General features: G+C 40.6%; 2 protein-coding genes across 3 annotated transcripts; one reads left to right on the top strand and one right to left on the bottom strand.

The window, feature by feature from the left end:
* Positions 1–1,736: 1,736 nt before the first annotated feature.
* LOC147333916 (uncharacterized) lies at positions 1,737–8,535 on the bottom strand. Of its 2 annotated transcripts, none has more exons than XM_086286609.1 (3): positions 8,407–8,535; positions 7,537–7,635; positions 1,737–3,722 (listed from the first exon to the last, which is right to left on the bottom strand). In XM_086286609.1, exons 2-3 carry the CDS (start codon positions 7,552–7,554, stop codon positions 2,763–2,765), a joined length of 978 nt encoding a protein of 325 aa, XP_086142735.1. In that variant the 5' UTR covers positions 7,555–7,635; positions 8,407–8,535; the 3' UTR covers positions 1,737–2,762. The 2 variants fall into 2 exon arrangements, with proteins under 2 accessions (XP_086142735.1, XP_086142736.1); XM_086286610.1 differs by lacking the exon at positions 8,407–8,535 and adding an exon at positions 7,737–8,385.
* A 2,083-nt stretch (positions 8,536–10,618) lies between these two features.
* On the top strand, positions 10,619–18,266 carry cnga1b (cyclic nucleotide gated channel subunit alpha 1b). The gene is made up of 15 exons (XM_086286484.1): positions 10,619–11,282; positions 12,417–12,545; positions 13,050–13,115; positions 13,203–13,265; positions 13,371–13,481; positions 13,612–13,716; positions 13,915–14,021; positions 14,125–14,299; positions 14,624–14,760; positions 14,853–15,025; positions 15,319–15,444; positions 15,709–15,861; positions 15,952–16,183; positions 16,524–16,699; positions 16,788–18,266. The coding sequence occupies exons 2-15, from the start codon at positions 12,436–12,438 to the stop codon at positions 17,016–17,018; spliced, it is 1,965 nt and encodes a 654-aa protein (XP_086142610.1). The 5' UTR covers positions 10,619–11,282; positions 12,417–12,435; the 3' UTR covers positions 17,019–18,266.
* The last annotated feature ends 408 nt before the right edge of the window (positions 18,267–18,674 follow it).

Below are 18,674 nucleotides of genomic sequence, written 5' to 3'. Positions count from 1 at the left end.
ACCGATTTACTCACGCACAAATAAAACACTGAAAAAGCCAAACAAGAACATTTTATTGTTATCAAAGTGACTCATATATCATGTTTAACTCGAGTAGTGAAAGACCGCGGGGATTTGAAGACGATGTGTCGGCTCAGATATTTGAAGTTTCCACAGCTACATTCTCACCTGAAAATATGTTAAAAGTTCTTTTTTTTTGCAACCCAGAAAGAGAAATAAGAGTAATATTAAAACTAAGTAGCTGCCGCCATTGTTGGAAACTGGAATTGGCTGGGCCGCGCTATGAACTCTGTGATATGGTTTTTCAATTTTGTTGTCCGGGTGGGAAATCAGGAGATTTTTGGGAGGGGCACTGAAATTCGGGATTCTCCCGGAAAAATCGGGAGGGTTGGCATGTATGGTTGTGGCAACATCACCAACCTTGTCAAACACCTCAGAGTAAATCATGTCACAGAATATGACGAGCGTATGTTGAGGCGAACTGAAGAGGAGGACAGGGACTTAACTTAGCAAACTTACTTACAAACTTAGCACTAAAAAAGTAGACCATTTTGGCCGGTTTTGGAGCAGTCTGGGGGGATGGTGACCTATAAAATAAAGTTTAATATCTCAGAAACTGTAGCAGCACAAACGCTCATTTTACCTGCACAAATCTGCACAAACATAGCACTAACCGCTCCGCCTATTTGCCTTTACGTTTCAAGTGGCTGGGGGGTCAGCTTCACTCTGCTCAGATTTTTCAAACTCGAGGGGTACAAAATGCAACACAAAAACTGACACGCGTGGTTTTATTCGCGAGCCAAACGCGTTTTTGCGACGCAAATCTGCTTGCAAATTTTCGCGGGACCCGCAAGCACGGCTCATCACGCTCCTACATTTACTTTACATGTAAACAAAACACAAGAAACAAAAGATGCTGGGGGTTGGGTTTGAGGTTATGACTATTGTTGTCATTATTTTTGTGCCTCAATAATGCTATGCTTTTTATTAAAAAGTGTTATAAAGTTATATAGTGTAGTATTAAGTGGACACAGCCTGAAAAATAAAGGCATGAGACCACGTGTCCTTGAGAAGTAGAAAGCTGCAGACTCTCGGTCATGTTTGCCTGGGAAAATATAGATAAGAGGGAACATTGTCTGTGGAAATTTACTGGAAAGCTGTTGTTTAGACTAAAATGAGAGAGCTTCTCTAATAAAACTGTTAGGGGCACACCACAATTTTCAGATCCGCGGCAGCGTGTCATGCAGGACGCATCTCCCTTCTAGAAGTAATAAACTCTTAAATGGTCTACTGACCAGTGTTTTGTCTTCTATTGGATGCCTCTGAGGAATCAAAAGAACTCGGTAAAGTGTTGATATTTATACTATCTCAGCAGAAGTTTTCTACTTATGCCAAAACATTTCTTCCTGTTAAAAGGGAGTTTTTCCTTCCCGCAGTGTTTTACCTTTACAATATAAAAAACTGTTATTCCATATCATATATCAGTAAAATTTGATTTAACAGAAAGACTGGAATAAAATGCTTTGGTCACACATCTGAACGTTGTGTGGACACACGAGGGGAAAGGATGTCGCGGTTTTCCAAGATCACATCAGAAGGCCTCATGCTTTTAATGATAAGTTATCTCAATGTCATAGATCTGAATTCTAGACGATTCTATGAGCAAGAAACGATGCCCTTACACCGAGTTACAGAAATGTTTGTTCAGAAGAAATAAGAGTCCAAGCATTCCTGAACATAGTATTTGTTTATTTATATTTAGGAGATTCACTGAAAACAGATGAACAGATGGGATACAAAGAAAGTGAGTGGGAGGGGTCACCCATCCTTCTACTCACTGATCAATAAATACTTTTTATTTATGCAAGAAACAAACAGCATTGTAACAGTGCATGTTAGAAATGACTGGACAGCAGCCAATAAGGAAAAAACTTAAACGCAAGATCCTAAAATTATTATTATTATTATCAACATTGCTATAAGTTAACAAACCCTGACAAACATCAGCAGTCAGTATTTTCACGTCACTGACAGCAGAAGTTAGGTCCTCTCTGAGTCCTAATGACAAATCAAATCATTTTCAGTAACTGTATCAACAACGAACACTTCGGTCGGCCATGTTTGGACCTCCAAAAACAGTTTAAACAAACACATCAGTTTGTGTAAAACTTTGTTAACATCAAAGTAACTTTACAAAGTCTGCAACATCTGCAACTTTAGCTGCCTCAAAACGAAGTTCTATTGATGCAACAGAAACACAATAATGATGTAGGCCTGAACGATGTGCCTAAAACAACTCGCATCCATGTTTCAAAGAAAAGTACATAGCAAGTGTCATATAATGAAAACCTCAAGAAAATGATGTTTCTGTCACAACAAAACTCACAGTAATAAACAAATAAAATATTCTTAGAAAGACAAACTGCTTCATTTAAAAGAAATCTGTTGGTTCAAACAAACCTGCCATTTTTAACAATCGTATGTATGACATATAAAAGACAGCACTTTGGAAAGCTGTAGTTAAGTAATTATAGATCGATGTATAATGATATTTATAGAATTAATTCGTTTTTTAATGAAATAAAGCACCCAACAACAAAAACATCTTTTAAAACAAGCAAACAGGAAAGACGAAGTATGTTGACATAACAACTGCATAATGAAGGTTTGTTTACAGCGTTTTTACACTTTCAGGTTGTATTTTCAGTGAGAGTACAGCAGTGACTTTGTATTCCTTCAAATCTTTTTCTGCAAAGTTCACATTATTGCTGTTTCTTTCGGTGGATCCTTTTATGATAATTAAATGCGCCACGAGAAGTGAAGACCTTCCCGCACTGCTCGCAGGAGAAAAGCATGTCTTTTGTGTGGCGGTTCCTGTGCACCTTTAAAGTACCTATTTGAGTGAAACTCTTCCCACACTCCTCACAGCTGTACGGTCTCGTTCCAGTGTGGATGCGTTCATGTACTGTGCACTGAGTCTGTGAACTAAAAGTCTTGTCGCAGTGTCTGCACTTGTATGGTTTTTCTCCAGTGTGAATACGTGTGTGGCGTCTCAGGTCTTCCCTCAAGGTGAATGTTTTCCCACACTGGTCACATCTGTGTGATTTCTCTCCGGTATGCATAACAACATGCCTTCTAAGGTTAGATGATGAAGAGAAATCTTTACCGCACTCCTCACAGGTGAAAATCATTTCTTTTGTGTGGATGTTCTTGTGGACCTTTAAAGTACCTATTTGAGTGAAACTCTTCCCACACTCCTCACAGGTGAACGGTTTCACCCCAGTGTGGATGCGCTGGTGATAGAAAAGACTCGAAGGCCATGAAAAACTTTTCCCGCACTCACTGCAGCTGTAGGGCTTTTCTCCTGTGTGAACCCTCTGATGATTCTTTAATTCTCCTTGGGTCACAAACCCTTTGTCACATTGCTGACAATGGTGCGGTCTCTCTCCAGTGTGATACCGTTGAATGTGAGTCGATAAGTTTCTCAATGAGATAAATTCACTGCCGCACTCCTGGCACATATGTGGTTTTTCTCCACTGTGCGTTTTCTTATGAACATTTAGCGTGCGTACTGTTTTGTATGTTTTCTCACACTGATCACAGCTGTACAGTCTTTCTTCAGTGTGACTTTTTTGATGACTCTTTAGTTGCTTCAGGTTGTGGAAAGCCTTCTGGCATTGCTGACATCTGTGTTTTTTATGCATTTCTTTGCCGGTCTTGTCCTAATTCAACAGAAAAACAAAAACAGATTATAACTCAGGTACTGGCAACATGGTGACACTTCCAGAAGTCAGCAGGGCTCTAGAATAACTTTTTCCCATGGTTGCACTGGTGCGCCAGCACCATTGGCGGAGCGGGGGGTGGCTTACTGGGCTTAAGCCCGGGTTGTTTTTTCAGAAACCCGGGGTCTTTTGGAGTGTGCGACCAACTGTTCGGGTAACAAAAAAAAAAAAATCTCTGCAACTCTCCGTGTGGTCAACAACAGACACACATTTTGCCCCTATCATGGACTAAACGAATCAGAGATAGTCAGGGGCGGGACCTCTCTGATTGGCCATGGTCCAGTTGAAAGTGCAGGTGGAAGAGAGAGGTGAGTAGCTTGAATAAAGCGATATCAATTCATTAACGGATTCCACACAAAGACGTAAACACAGAGTGGACGCATCAGAATCAGCTTTGTCTTTCTTGGCTTTCTCACCCGACGGCCCGTAGACGGACACGCTTAGCGATCCTGATGTGTCCGGTCCGCGCTGTGTTTACGTCTTTTTTGCGCTGATTCTGAGCTGCAGGTTTTGTCTCTCTCCAACCAAAATTTGCAGAGCCAGCAGCAAAAGAAGCAGCAAACTGCGCTTCACATTTGATCAATGTCGTCATGAATTCCCTCTGACTTTTGCTGTTTTGCTTCCACCACGATAAAAATCACACTTCCTGCACAGCTCTCTCTCTGTGTGTACTTCAGGAACAGTTTCCAGTCTCAAATCTCTGTTTTCTGCATTATTTGTTTGCTTATTACCCACCAGTCTACCGTTGTTTACAGCGCTGTCTTTTTCTTTTTTCACTTCAATGACCTCGGACAAGAAAGCCTAATTTCTGCTGTTCAACACTGAAGAAATTTAAACTTCTTAAAATTATGCAAAATTGCAGAATATTTTTAAGGTTATCTGCTATAAAAAGCCAGACCAGGAAAATCTCCTTCATGTTTTTCTGTGTTTTATTCTCAGTTACTTTCACACAAAGGCATCTGCTGTGATTTTCACAATTCTGATGAAGTCTCATGTGTATCAGTACTGATAAGTGATCAGAATTATAATATTTCTGACTGTCTGAGGCTAAATTGAATCAAATCAGGACTTTGAAAACCAGAATCGAATGGATTATAGAAATCAGTGATGATACCCAGCCCTAGTGAGCAGCCTAGGCCTGACAGAAGTGGATGTAGCTGTGGGTAATAAGAAAAGATGAAAAGAACGATTGATAACTTTTTTGTTAAGTTAAGGCCTGATCTGTCTGAAATTCATAGCCAGTACTCTGACATGGTGCCATCAATCTTTGAATGCTGAAAAAGCACAGTGTATCCAGGAAACACATTATATGCTGCGATAAATGCCCAAGTGTCCCCTCTCCCCACTGCCTTTCAGCAGCATGCAGCAGCAAACAGGTCGTCAGAGGAGCCGAGATGATGATTAAGTTTAACATTTTCTACAATATTGACAAAGCACTTTAAGCACAAGATTGTTAGTTAATAATTTAGAAATTTTATATATTATGCTTTGGATGTTGTTCAATATATTTCTATGCAAATCAAGAGGAATTTCAATACACAGCAGTATATTCACAGTTGAAACCAGATATTTACATAAACTTTAGTGAAAAAACATTAAAAAAAACATAAAAACATTTTTTTACTGTTAAACATCAATTTAGAGTAAACTTTTGTTTTAGATAAATAAATATTGAAATATCTTTTGAATTAGTTAAATGTCAGAATAAAGAGAGACAGAGCTTCTATTTTAATCACTTTCATCATATTTAGGAGTACATATACACTAAGTTTATTGTTAATTAATAAGAAAACTCCAGACGACTCCATTCTGAGCTGAAGAAGCTTCTGATTGGTTAGTAGAGTCCATGTGAGTAAATTGGTGGCACAGCTGTGGATGCATATAAGGAAAAACACAGAGCCTGTTTCTTTGACATGGGAAAATTAAGAGATGTCAACCAAAACACCAGGAAAAGGATTGTGGAGCTCCATAAGTGTGGCTCAAGTTTTGAATACAATTTGGTGCCATTTACAATTAAGAAATACAGATAGTTTCTCTCTTTACTCTTAAAGTTAACAAATATGTTCAGTTCTGGTTGAATTGGGGTTTAGTCCTCGCGTCTTGATGCAGCCCTGATTTTGTTCTGCCTTGCTGCTTAATTAAAAACACTAGTTTAAGGTGTCCTGCATATGTGATATATATTTTCTTCTTATATGAAGCTATTCTTTTTCAAACAAAACTCAAAACACGGCCTAACAAACCTTAAACTTCACAGCATGCTTTTTCAATCTTTTGTAATGATGATTAACTAACAATCTTGTGAACACAAAGTTCTTTATTTGGAGCACAGATCTACAAGAAAGATAAGTTACTGAAAAAGTGCTCGAGCTTAAAGTGCTTTGGCAATGTTAAACTTAATCATCATCATCTTTGCTGCTACCTGCCGCTGAAAGGCAGTGAGGAGAGGGGACACTTGGGCAGTGCATTTATCACGACATATAATTTTGTTTTTGGATACGCAGTGCTTTTTCAGCGTTCAAAGCTTAATGGCTCCGTGTCAGAGCACTGGCTATGAATTTCAGACAGATCAGGCCTTAACTTAACGAAAAAGTGATCTTTTCATCCTTACCCAGAGCTACATCCACTTCTGTTGGGTGAGAATCGTTACTGATTTCTATAATCCATTCAATTCAGGTTCACAAGGTCCCGATGCGATTCGGTTCAATTTTAAAATCAGACAGTCAGAAGTATTATAGTTCTGATCATTTATCAGTACTGACACTGTGAGACTTCATCAGAGGTGTGAGCATCACAGCAGATGTCTGTGTGTCAAAGTAACTGAGGACAAAACAAAAAAACATGAAGGAGATTTTCCTGACTTTTTATAGCAGATAACCTTAAAAATATTCTGCAGTAGAACAAAAACTGAAGAAACAGGAAAGGTGAGTAAAAGGTTTCTACTAAACATCTAAAATGCTCGGCTGTGTTTGATCATATATACTTTAAGATCAGTAAATATCCAAATGAAATGCTGTCAAAACAAGTCATCTATGTTTTATTATTCCCAGAAACACTCGTGTCCAAAATGACACCCTTCAGCTAACTGCTGTTTGGAAATCACATTGTTGGCGCAAAATATATTGTATGCTGTCAAACTGTTTCTCTGGCATTTTTCATAGATTTGACTAAAGAAATGAAAACAAATGATGTTTATGGAACATCCCTGTATTACCTCCTTATTTTATGCTTGAATGATTCACAGGCTAGAGTTACACGACTTAAACTGCCATTAGTGTTATTATTTAATTTGTTCTAATCTTTATTTGTCCTGGTTTTAAACTCTTTCCCTGCAGGCACACTGAAAATGGTGTTGGCTATTTTGCCTGGTAAGAGTACTGAGTGTGCAATGTTGTTTAATTAGTGTGTTATTAGTCAGTTATCAGAGACATTACAGAAAGTTTCCCAGATAAAAGTCGAGTGATACTCCTGATTCATTGCTAATCAGTATATGTTACAAACTCTCCATCGTCCAGCCCTACAAACAAGTCTCAGGTCCAGAGCACGCTCCACTGAGAAAAGCTGTTCTGTTATTTATTTCATGTGAAAATACAAATCATGAAGCCACTAATTCTTCAAACTCCAAGTCTAGATTTTGTCTCGCTTCTCTCAGGCTCAGCAAGCAGCAGCGCTTCGTCATGTGGTTTCTTTTCGTACGCTGCCGTGCTTAACTTAGAAAATGCTCCTTTTTTTATTTACAGCAATTATTTCTAGGCACCTTTTCGGGTGAAGCCATCCTGCTGCTTCTGTTCCCTCAGTGGTCCTGACCTCCGCCAACCTTCCTCTCCTCCCCAGGTATGTCACCTCCACCTGTGAGCTGCGAAATAAAAGACGAGACACGGGTTTTGTACATCGTTTAGATGAAACGTTAACATGTGACTGAAGTGCAAAGTTACAACTTTTATTTAAGGCGTTTACTTAAACTGTGACATGAGGCGTCTCTCATTGTCAGAGGCTCAGAAGTCACTGGATAGCTGACAGCAGTCTAATGTTGAGGCGAGGCCTGTTCACCTGGTATGTCATGATACAGGCAGCAGGTAAAAACCCTTTGTACTTGTAGCTGTTCACTGTGGTTTTAAACACCCACAGGTCATTTAATCTGGAACGCATCAGCCGGTGAGTCGGTGAACTTGTAGCTTTGTTAGGGAAACCACAGCCTGTAAGCAGTTAACTGCAGCCAGCTTCTAAAAAACACCAGCTAATGTTCCCGCTCCTCTAAGGGTCAGAGGTCACAGCGGCCCACGCGCGCGCGCGCACACACACACACACTCGTTTTCATATCTTAGTGAGGACATCTTATTCACATGATGCTAACTGTAACCCTGACACTAAAACCACATTTTGAGCCTCAAAAATAACTTCAAACTCGTGCGGACAGACACGTTGTCCCCGTTAGTGACTGTTGGTCCCCACAAGTATGTTAGCATGACAATTTTCTCCCCCCGGAGCGCTTTTTCCTTACAAACGCGGCACTATTTAACGCGACAGGTTTTTTTTCTTCCACCAGAGAAATAAAAGAACACGTTTCCCGCCTGAGCTGAGTCTGACGTGTGTGTGTGACCGGGGGGACCGGGGGCGCTGAACTTACCTGCGGCTCAGCGCGAGGATGCTCCGCTGAAGTCGATGGATAGTGTATCCTTCCGCGGGGCTGTGAGGCTTCGGAGCGCGCGTGGAAGTTTGTGTCGATGACGAATTTAGCTACGTTAACGGCCTCGCGAGTTGGTCGTACCACGTGACTCATTTAAGAAACTGAAGATTAAAGACTTTTAATGGAAGGACGGAGAATTAGAGCCGCGGTGATACAACTTATTTTAGGAATAACGTGGTTCTACTGAACTCTTCGTCTGGCTGAGATCGCAGTTTTGTTCACTACGTTTTAGGTAAGTTTATAAAGAGTTTTACAAAAAGATGACCTGAAACAGAAATGTTAGAAAGTTTCTCTCAGAAGTGAAAAATAAATTCTGAAGTCTTTTATTCATGCTCGGGGACATTTCGTCCAAACAGACATTCAAATATACGATTGTTATTTTGTATCCAAAAAACAGAAGAAAATAGGACAAAATTATTCAACAGGATTGAAAATCTTTTTTAAAAGCTTGAGAAAAAAACTAGATCAGGGGAAAAAAGCCTCTTCTTCCTCTTTTCTTGCCACCATAGCTCAGTGGTTTTGTGTTTTTCTAATGGTGTGAGTATTTCTGACAGCCCCGTATCACAGCTCAATGTGAAATAGCCACAATAAACTGGCTTCATCACAGTGAAATCACACACACATGAAAGCATCCTTTGTCATCATTACTGATGGGACCTGTGCAACAGTGTGAGGGACTGGTGTACATATTTACTGAACGGCAGCCAAAACAGTGGAAGAAGTTCACTTCATGCACATCAGCACTAATCAGAAATGTCAGATAATGTAAAACACAATAAATCAGTAACTGTGGGGTTGTTGTTAAAAACAGTTTAAATGTCAGGTTAAACTTTCAAAAATCTATAAAAGGTCTGCAGGGCAGTGGATCTGTGTCTTTTCGTGGTCTGACACCTGAATGCTGAGCTGCTGTGCTTCACCTTTGCAGTAACACCACATCCAGCTGATCGTGGAACATCAAAGAGGACTTGTTGCAGTGGTTTCAACCTGTCACAGCATCCGAGCTGAATTCTCAACTGCTTTACTCACTGATCACAAATCACTCATTGGTTCAAAGTAGAGCAGTTACAGAAGCATCCAGCAGAGGGCAGCAGATGAGGGGGGAGTCACAGACACAGGATCCACACAGCTCATCACTCCGAGCATGTGTGTGAATGTAAAAGCCCCACAAGGGACAAAGTTTGGAAATTAGCAATAGCCATAAACTCTCTGTTGAAATGACAGAGCAGGTAATACCAGGTCCAGGTTTCCCTCTTTCAAATGTAATTGCAAATTAAACAGGAGCTTTAGGATCATGAGCGCAGGGCGATAAATCCCAGTTTAAAATGAAAAACTGCATCTGCAGCCATGTGTTTCTGGATTGTGGCCACTTTTGGAACAGCAGGAAGTTTATAAGAAATAGTTTATAAACATGGTCCTATTATCAGCTCTCAAATTTTGAGCAAGACTCCAAAGATTTTCTTCAACGTCAAAGTGTTAATGTCAATGTCTTCAATGAATCTGAGGCGACTGGTGCATAAGCGGTTAAAGTGGAATTAAAATAACTGCCTAAAACTGCCGAGGTGCTTGCTGAGGCCAGAAATGGTCTCAGAGGAAGAAGAAGCTGTTCTTCAGGAAGGGAATCGGGGAGAAGAGGCTGAGATGTCCCACCATCCACCATCTAATACCATCTGGAAAGAGCCTGCTTGGCAACAGCTTCGTTTTTCAGCTGTGATCCCAAACACACCGCCAGTGCAGTGAAAGCATGGATAGAAAACACTATCATAGGATTGGCCTCCACTCAACAGTGTGGGATCATCATGATAAAGAAAGGCTGCCAACATCCAAAGAAAAGCTTCAAGAAGCCTGTTACTGAAGACTGTGGTGGAGATTATGTCACACATGTGTTCATTTTCCTAGTGCGATATAAAGGGATGAAGATTCAGCCCTGCAGAGCCGATGGTACTTCAGTCACACATGAATTATAGTTTTTGTGTGGTGACAGTAAAGGTAACAGTGCTGCAAACACACACACACACACGGACTAATTCCCAATAAGCCAATCAGAGCTGCCCGCTAAAGGCTGCTGTGTGTTATTAAGGCTACACTGCTGACTCAGGAGGATCAGAGGAAAACCAGCACGGCTCTTTCTAATCTGCTCTTCCTCACTTTTCACTACTGCAATCACTACTTTCACACCACTCCTCACACTCTTTCTGTCCCCTTTTTTCCTCCACCATATTTCATCCTTCTCTTTATTTCCTCCTTCCTGTAATGCTGTTATACATTCTTCTGTTTCTCATTTAGCTGTTTCTTTCCTTTCTAATCGCTTCATTGATTAACTCCTCCTTCTGTGACACATTTCACTTCTTCTCCTTCTTTCCTAGCTTCCTGTTTGTCTAACTTGAACTCCTCCGTTGCATCACATTCACTTTTACATGCTGTTTTACGTCTTTGCTCAACACTGAAACAAATATTAAAGTTGTCGAGGTGGAGTTGTATATTTTCATGTGTAACCACATGGTAGTAGTTTCATTCCCCACCTCTGAGTGCAGGCGTACGTAAGACACACAGTATCATCCCTCCTCTAATCTCTTTATCCTGGTCAGGGTGACTGAGGAGACTCGTCTGCTGGACCCTCCGAACGCTCCACTCCTTCCATCCCTCCGTCCCTTTTCTCCTTTTTTCCTTCTAGACTCTAAACCAGTGAGGATTTAAAGGGTCCCAGCTTCCACAGGAGTGCGTTTATGGGAGGTTACTCCTCTGTTTCCATGGAGATGAGTTTGATGGGCTGCTGGTGGATCTAGGCCACATAACCACAGGTGTTGGATTATCAGCTGGTGAGTAAGGAGATAATGGACTGAGGGTAGAAGGCCGCACATTATGCAAGACATTTTTTAAACATCATACACGTTTTCGTTCAATAGAATTGATAACAATAAAAATGGAAACGTGAGGGAACAATGTAGGTTTATTTGGTCCAATGTTGATAGTGGATATGTTGTATACTCATGTGTGTATGATCTTAATTTACCTGTTGCTTTTGTTTAAACTCTTGGTGACCCCACACTACAGCACAAAAACCTGCGTGTTACCAAAGGGTCTTTATTTACCTGAATCTTCATAAAACGTTACTAATCAGTTCTTAAGAAAGAACCGGTAATAATCTCTAATAAAAACAGTTTATGTTCCCGGGTTCAGGTCCATAAAGCAGCCAGTTTGGCTCCTAGTTAGCCACACATGGCCTACTTAGATGATAAGGTGTCAACAACAAAATCTGTCTTACCCTTATATTGCAAAATATGGCTCATACAGGTGTTGGCACTGCCTCAAAAATGCCATTGAGCTGCCAGCTTTGGATCCTGTGTAGGTCCTATGTGGTTCGACCAGTTAGGGCCAAACAACGCCTGGTAATGAAACGTCTTTCTAAAAACCATCCTTTCCACCCGGGTCTCCTTTAGTCTCATAGTCTTTGTAAAGCTCTAACCGTTAGTAATTATTCATGAAAAGAATGTTTAATAAGCTAAAATAAGACAATTTCGTGTTGTTTAAATACAATTATTTTAATACCATTTTGGGTCAAAGAAAATTTGTCAGACAACTAACTTTGTGCTGCAAACATGGTGCAGCGGGCCTACTAAATGTGGATCACAGAGGGATGCCAGAGGCTAATCAGTTCGGGTACCGATGACCACGTTATTGTCAGGTCTAAAGTTTTTAGCAAGGCTTGTATTTCTTTAGGCCCAGGAAGATTTTTAACATCAGCACTGAACAGCTGGGAAAGCAAACTTGTAATGATGTTGCATAAAGACAGTATTTTATGACATCGTGGTACCCGGTTGGACACATCCAAGTGTTCAAATAAAATGCCATCATGCTAAACTCACCGTGGATATGTCCTGACTGTATGACATTCTGTGTTGCAAAGGTTTCACCAAAATTCATTTTTTTCTCCCTTTCTGGACATAAATTAGCCAAAAGAAAAACATCTCCATGGCCAAGGTAGCACCGTTACTCCCACACCAAGTCTCCAGATTAACTCCACCCTCCATAGTTCTACAAGATATGGACGAGGAGCCAGGTGAAGTCGGTGCACAGGACAGGTGAGTATCATACAAATGCGACTCAAAAACTGTAATGAAAGTGATGATTGTGACTCACCTGTGGAAAGTGTAGTTCAAGTGTAGCTCAGTGGGTCCTCGAAGAGGTTTTCGAATGGGTTTAAAATGATTCAGGGCCTCTTGCTAAATCTGTGTAGGCCATAGGACAGCAGGTTCATGGACTTATCGGGCTTGGGTACCAGCCAATGGCCTACCAGAGTTATATCCAAACAAACAACAAATAGTAACCTGAAAGACATTTGGACCAAAAATGTATTCACAGACAAATTTTCCAACAGGTTCTGGAGTCCTTTAGAGGATTTAGGTGCCCGTGGGCCTCGTGAAGAGACCCTAATGGACCTTTATCGTGATTCAGAGGCCATTAGCAGCTGCTGTAGTGTCTAAAGTTAAAGTTTCATAATTTCTTGAAGAATGACACCAGTTAGTGGCAACTGTTCAGGGTTATTGATGGATGGGAAGGTTAACGGATCGTTTTCTTTGTTTCAGAGCCTCCCAAAAAGCTGGACCGGGGTTTCTCTTCAACGTCAATAACAGCAACAACAATGAAGAAGAGTAAGACACGCACACAGACTAAATACACTTACATGTAAAATGTATTGGCATATATAAACTTATCTCTTATATCCTGCTTTCCTGCAGGGAGGAGAAGAAGAAAAAGAAGAAGGAGAAGAAAGAAAAGAAAGAGAAAAAAGAGAAAAAGGAGTAAATTTGAGTCCATATCCAGATATATAGATTTTCACATAAATCTCAATATATTTCAACTTTAATGAACACTGAAAACTGCTTATTTGTAATTATCTCTCCTAGGAAAGAAAAAAAGGAGAAAAAAGAGAAGAAGGAGAAAAAGCAGAAAGAGAAAGAAGAAAAAGAGAAGGAGAAAGAAAAGGAGAAAGAAAAGGAGAAAGCCAAGGAGGCCCCGTATGTTTAGTTGATCTTCTTAAACAGAAACACTGGCTCTGTCTTGAAAAACTGATTTTATGAATGCTTGTGTAAGGCTGAAGTACACATGTGCTGCAAATACAAATTATATTTGGTTATGTGTTTGCAGTCCCAAGGAGATCACAGTGATTGATCCTGCAGGAAACATGTACTACTACTGGCTGGGTGTGATCACTATCCCTGTCATGTACAACTGGACCCTGATTATAGCCAGGTAACATGAAATCCACACTTTCTTACTAACAATGTGTTTGTGTCAGTGCTCTAAAGGCTTTGGTGCCCACAGCATCAGAAGAACAACAGCTTAATATCAACAATAAGTTCCCAGTGCCGTTAAATAAAAGCCAACAATGCCAGAGAGCTTGGTTACTTAAGTAACTACTGTGCTGAGTGACATGCATGTCCATTTCAGGGCATGTTTCGAGGAGTTGCAGACTGACTACTTGATCTTTTGGTTCCTCCTGGACTTCCTGGCAGATCTCATCTACCTTGGTGACATGGTCTTCAGAACTAGGACCGGTCTGAACACACACACACAGATTGTTGTAGACGTTAATGTAAGCACACAAATATAATGGTACAAACATGTACAAATTTTGAATGCTTGTTTATGTGATTGCAGGTTACCTGGAGCAGGGTTTGCTGGTGAAGGACGAGCTGAAGTTACGTGAACGGTACATGAAAAGCTTTCAGTTCAAACTGGACCTGGTGTCCATGATTCCCACTGACGTGTTCTACCTTGCCATCGGCGTCACCTACCCCGAGATCCGCCTCAACAAACTCTTCAGGTTTAACAGGTAAACAAGGGTTAATCACTGCTAACCAGTCTTTGGACTAAGTAGGAAGATATTTTTGAATTCCATGAATTTATGAACAACATTTCTTTACAGTTTAACTAAAAGCTGTTGTGATGTTTAACTCAAAGGTACAAATATGAATCTTTTCCTTTTCCTAAAAGTCAGAGATTTGATGATAAAATGAATAAGAATGATTTTCTAAGGATACTGAATACACACATAATGTCACAGAGGTTTTGGACTGTCTAACCCTCACTACTGCTATTCTGCAAACATAACTAAGAATTTCTCAGCAGTGACAAGAGTAACCTCCTATCATTTCAGGATGATGGAGTTCTTCCAGCGCACAGAAACCAGGACAAACTACCCCAACTTTCTGCGTATCTCCAACCTCGTCATGTACATCCTCATCATCATCCACTGGAATGCCTGTCTTTACTACTCTTTTTCCAAAGCCATCGGTGGGGTTGTTGGATTCATTCCTTATCTGGATTTAAGCCCCGAGGAAGCCCTGATAAAGGCTGTAACATATTAATCTGTCCTGTCCTTTCAGGTTTCGGTTCTGACAGGTTTGTGTATCCTGACCCGACCGATCCAGAGTTCGGTCGTCTGGTGAGGAAGTATGCCTACAGTATGTACTGGTCCACGTTAACACTCACCACCATTGGAGAAACACCACCACCTGTAGAGAACTCTGAGTACTTCTTCGTCGTCACAGACTTCCTGGTGGGTCCGGCCTAACTTTAGCTTTAGTATATGACTGTGTAGCATGTGGCTAAAAATGCCCAAGCCTGAGAGCAGATGCGTTGTGGGGGATTTACCTGAAGAGGTTTGGTTGGTTTTGAAAGCTTAAACAGACAGATGGTAAGATGTTAGGCATAATTTGACAATATTTCTTTACTGATACAATACAGAGATTATAAAATAGAAAAATCTGCGTTTGCTTTCATGTTATTTATTTAATACTATATAAAACAACAATGAATAGATGTTTATGGATATCCTGTGCTTTTCTACAGGTGGGTGTGTTGATTTTTGCTACCATTGTCGGTAACGTTGGCTCCATGATCACCAACATGAATGCTGCCAGAGCTGACTTTCAGGCTCGCATTGATGCCATCAAACAGTACATGAGTTTCCGAAAGGTCAGTTACTCTGTGATTTTTATCATAATGATCCTTTAATTGTATTTGCATCTGAAATAAAACATTTTTTTACATCCCATTTAAGTTGCTTCAGCTTGTACATAACACCTGCTTCGCTTTTTTGTCTTTTTTTAAAGACAAAAATGACTCTTACTTACCAGAAAACAGATTCTGTATCAATGCACCTGATGATCAGTACACCAGTAATGTAGCCCATCAAAGCACTGCTTGAGCCCTTCCCCCATACTTCTGTTTCCAACCCAGGTAACAAAAGACCTGGAAAAGCGAGTGATCAAGTGGTTTGACTTCCTGTGGACCAATAAGAAAGCAGTAGATGAGAGGGAAGTGTTGAAATACCTCCCTGACAAACTGAGAGCTGAGATCGCCATCAACGTCCACCTGGACACACTGAAGAAGGTCTTTGCACGCTCCTAAGCACCCCTCATAAATACAACAGAAATGTAAAAAGTCTAAGCATGAGGTCTTCTCCTCTGTGTGGTGTGGCAGGTCCGTATCTTTGCGGATTGCGAGGCTGGTCTGTTGGTGGAACTGGTGCTAAAACTACAGCCTCAGGTCTACAGTCCTGGAGACTACATCTGTAAGAAGGGTGATATTGGCAGAGAGATGTACATCATCAAGGAGGGAAAACTAGCTGTCGTTTCTGACGATGGTCTCAAGCAGTTTGTTGTTCTCAGCGACGGAAGCTACTTTGGCGAGATCAGCATTCTTGCTATCAAAGGTAAGCCTTATGACTTTATTAGCAAGCTAATCCTTTCGGTCACAATGGCAGTAACTAATGCTAGAATGATAATGTGCTAATGCTAGAATGATAATGTGCTAATGCTAGAAAACCAAAACCTTTGGACGAACTGTTTAAAAAGATTTTCCCAAATATGTACAAAACTTTAGAATGGGTTTTGCTATTGAGCCAAAGCTGGTTTAATATTTAATAAAAGTACGTTTGTTTCTGCAGAAAACTGGGGAAAAATGAAAATCCCATAAAATGTTATCGATGGATTGGGCGCTGTTTCCTTCTGACTGCTTCTGTTACCTAATCAGCCTCGCGTCTTCTCCAACAGGCAGTAAGGCAGGAAACAGGAGGACAGCTAATATCAGAAGCATCGGTTACTCCGACCTGTTCTGTCTTTCCAAAGACGACCTGATGGAAGCTCTGACAGAATATCCTGATGCTAAAGCTCTGCTCGAGGAGAAAGGAAGGCAGATTCTAATGAAGGATGGGCTGCTGGACCTCGAGGTACAGTCACATTATCTCGTTTAGAAACATTAGCAAACATCTAGTCTACAGAAATAAAAACTTTATTAAAACGAACTCTGTCCTCCAGGTGGCAGCGCAGGGCCCAGACCCCAAAGAGATCGAGGAGAAGGTGGACCGGATGACGAGCACCCTGGACTCCCTGCAGACCCGTTACGCCCGGCTGCTGGCCGAGCACGACGCCACTCACAGCAAGCTCAAACACAGAGTCACCCGGCTGGAGAAGAAGTTGGTGCCCCCACAAGCTGATCCGTCAGGTGAAGCTCCACCCCCAACACCTGAGATAGAGGCAACCAAATAAGAGGAGAAGTAAGGAGAAGACAACAAAGAAGAGGACTGGAGTGTTCGATTTTAGAGCTTGAGTCAGCTCGATGGGTGGAGATCAAGATGTTTGAACCTCAGGTGGAAAGTTGGAGGAGTTTCTGTTAAAGTTTTGAAGACAAATTGAAAAAAAAGAGGACAAAATCTGTTTCTTGCATTCAGATTTATGTAACATCCCTTCACATGACATCTTCTAGAGATAAACTTCTCTTCGTAAAGTATCGACCACCTGCTGGATTTGTGATGTCAGCACTTACAACTGGAAGTGGAGCTGACTCCAGATTACACTCAGAGAGCACAAGAAGGACAACTAGGCCTCAAAAGAAACTAATGTGACACCATGTAGTACTGTTTCCATGTTTAAGTTGTAAAACATTGTAACTGTAATGTATATAAATAATGAGCAGTAACTTTTCTGGATGTTACAGAGGTTGTTCATAGTTCAAGCTTTTGCTTTGCAGCAGTGACTCCTAAAGTGCGACGCAGTGCCTCCCAGTGACCCTTGAAAGAACTGCAATGTTCAATTTTGTAATTACAAAAACATTTTTTAAGAGATGATTTAAAAACAGCCATGGGATTTAAATTGCACCTAATATTTTGTCATTTACAGTTCAACTAAAGCAGTGGCTATCACACGGGAAAGGGATTTAAAGCTTTAAGGTGAATTTGGGGTGAGGTACAGATGATTTGAAGATCAGCCCAGTTTGTCCCAGGGAAAAACCCAACATTATTAAATGTGTACATACCAAAAATGGTCATACATATTGGTTTGTGAAGACTTTGCTGTTTTCTACCACAGCATACTATAATCCTTTCTGACTGTAATAAATACTGTCATTTACTAAATAAATATTTTTTATTCATTAAGACTTCAAAGTATCAGCTCCCCCCATAAACACACTGGGAGCATGTTTACTCAGGTCAGAGTGGGAAGTAGGCGCCACACAATCAGAGTTGCCCCCTGCTGGCTATTAGAAAGAATGCAGGTTTAACACTTAAGCGTTGCATCATTTTTCATACTGGGCAGCTGCATCCATCTTCACATATACAGTCTGTGGTTAGCTGCTGCACACCTGAATAAACCCCAGACTCAAAGCATATAATGCTCTCTACATCCATCGCCTTTTTTATGCTGCGACTTGTGCTTTTTAAACTATGCAAAAAATATGAATGATAATTATGTTGAATCTGGAACAAAAAGCTGAAATAAAGATATTTTATAAGAAAATCAGAATGGCTTGTTTCATTTCCAGTGCATTCTCCTCATTATTATTATTATTGTTGATTAAAAGTACATAGAAATGTTGTTGAGCTCAGATGGAAACTAATGTAGGTAAATGTGCTGTAGGAAATGTTAATACTACCGCAAAGCACGGGATCGATAAAGTTTGATTTGTTGATCACATTTTTGTATTATTGATCTAAGACCCTAGCCCTAAATGAGCTTTTTATATTGTTAATAAATTAACAACCAAAAAGCAAAAAGTAACTAAAGTTGCAGCTGTGCAGTGACACGTATGTGTGTGCGTTTGCGTACACGTGTGCGTGTGTGTGAGGTTGTGGGATATGTAGTTTTACTCCTGGATAAATCGCTAAACAGACGACGTTTGGTTGTGAGAACTACAAGAACCGGCAT

The sequence above is a fragment of the Aulonocara sp. 'chitande type north' Nkhata Bay genome, linkage group LG3 (assembly GCF_057382095.1).
Source record: "Aulonocara sp. 'chitande type north' Nkhata Bay isolate Kocher_YH1m ecotype deep benthic linkage group LG3, A_spYH_male_GT1.1, whole genome shotgun sequence".
Classification (NCBI taxonomy): Eukaryota; Metazoa; Chordata; class Actinopteri; order Cichliformes; family Cichlidae; genus Aulonocara; species Aulonocara sp. 'chitande type north' Nkhata Bay.
Note: the sequence above shows the minus strand (reverse complement) of the source record. Positions and strands in the feature narration are given on the sequence as shown.

Bases quoted from the DNA above. Each gene is read 5' to 3' on its own strand.
- cnga1b (XM_086286484.1), top strand. From the start codon at position 12,436: ATGGCCAAGGTAGCACCGTTACTCCCACACCAAGTCTCCAGATTAACT. The intron at 13,266-13,370 runs GTAAATTTGAGT...TATCTCTCCTAG, and splicing joins GAGAAAAAAGAGAAAAAGGA to GAAAGAAAAAAAGGAGAAAA. The intron at 15,445-15,708 runs GTCAGTTACTCT...TTTCCAACCCAG, and splicing joins AGTACATGAGTTTCCGAAAG to GTAACAAAAGACCTGGAAAA.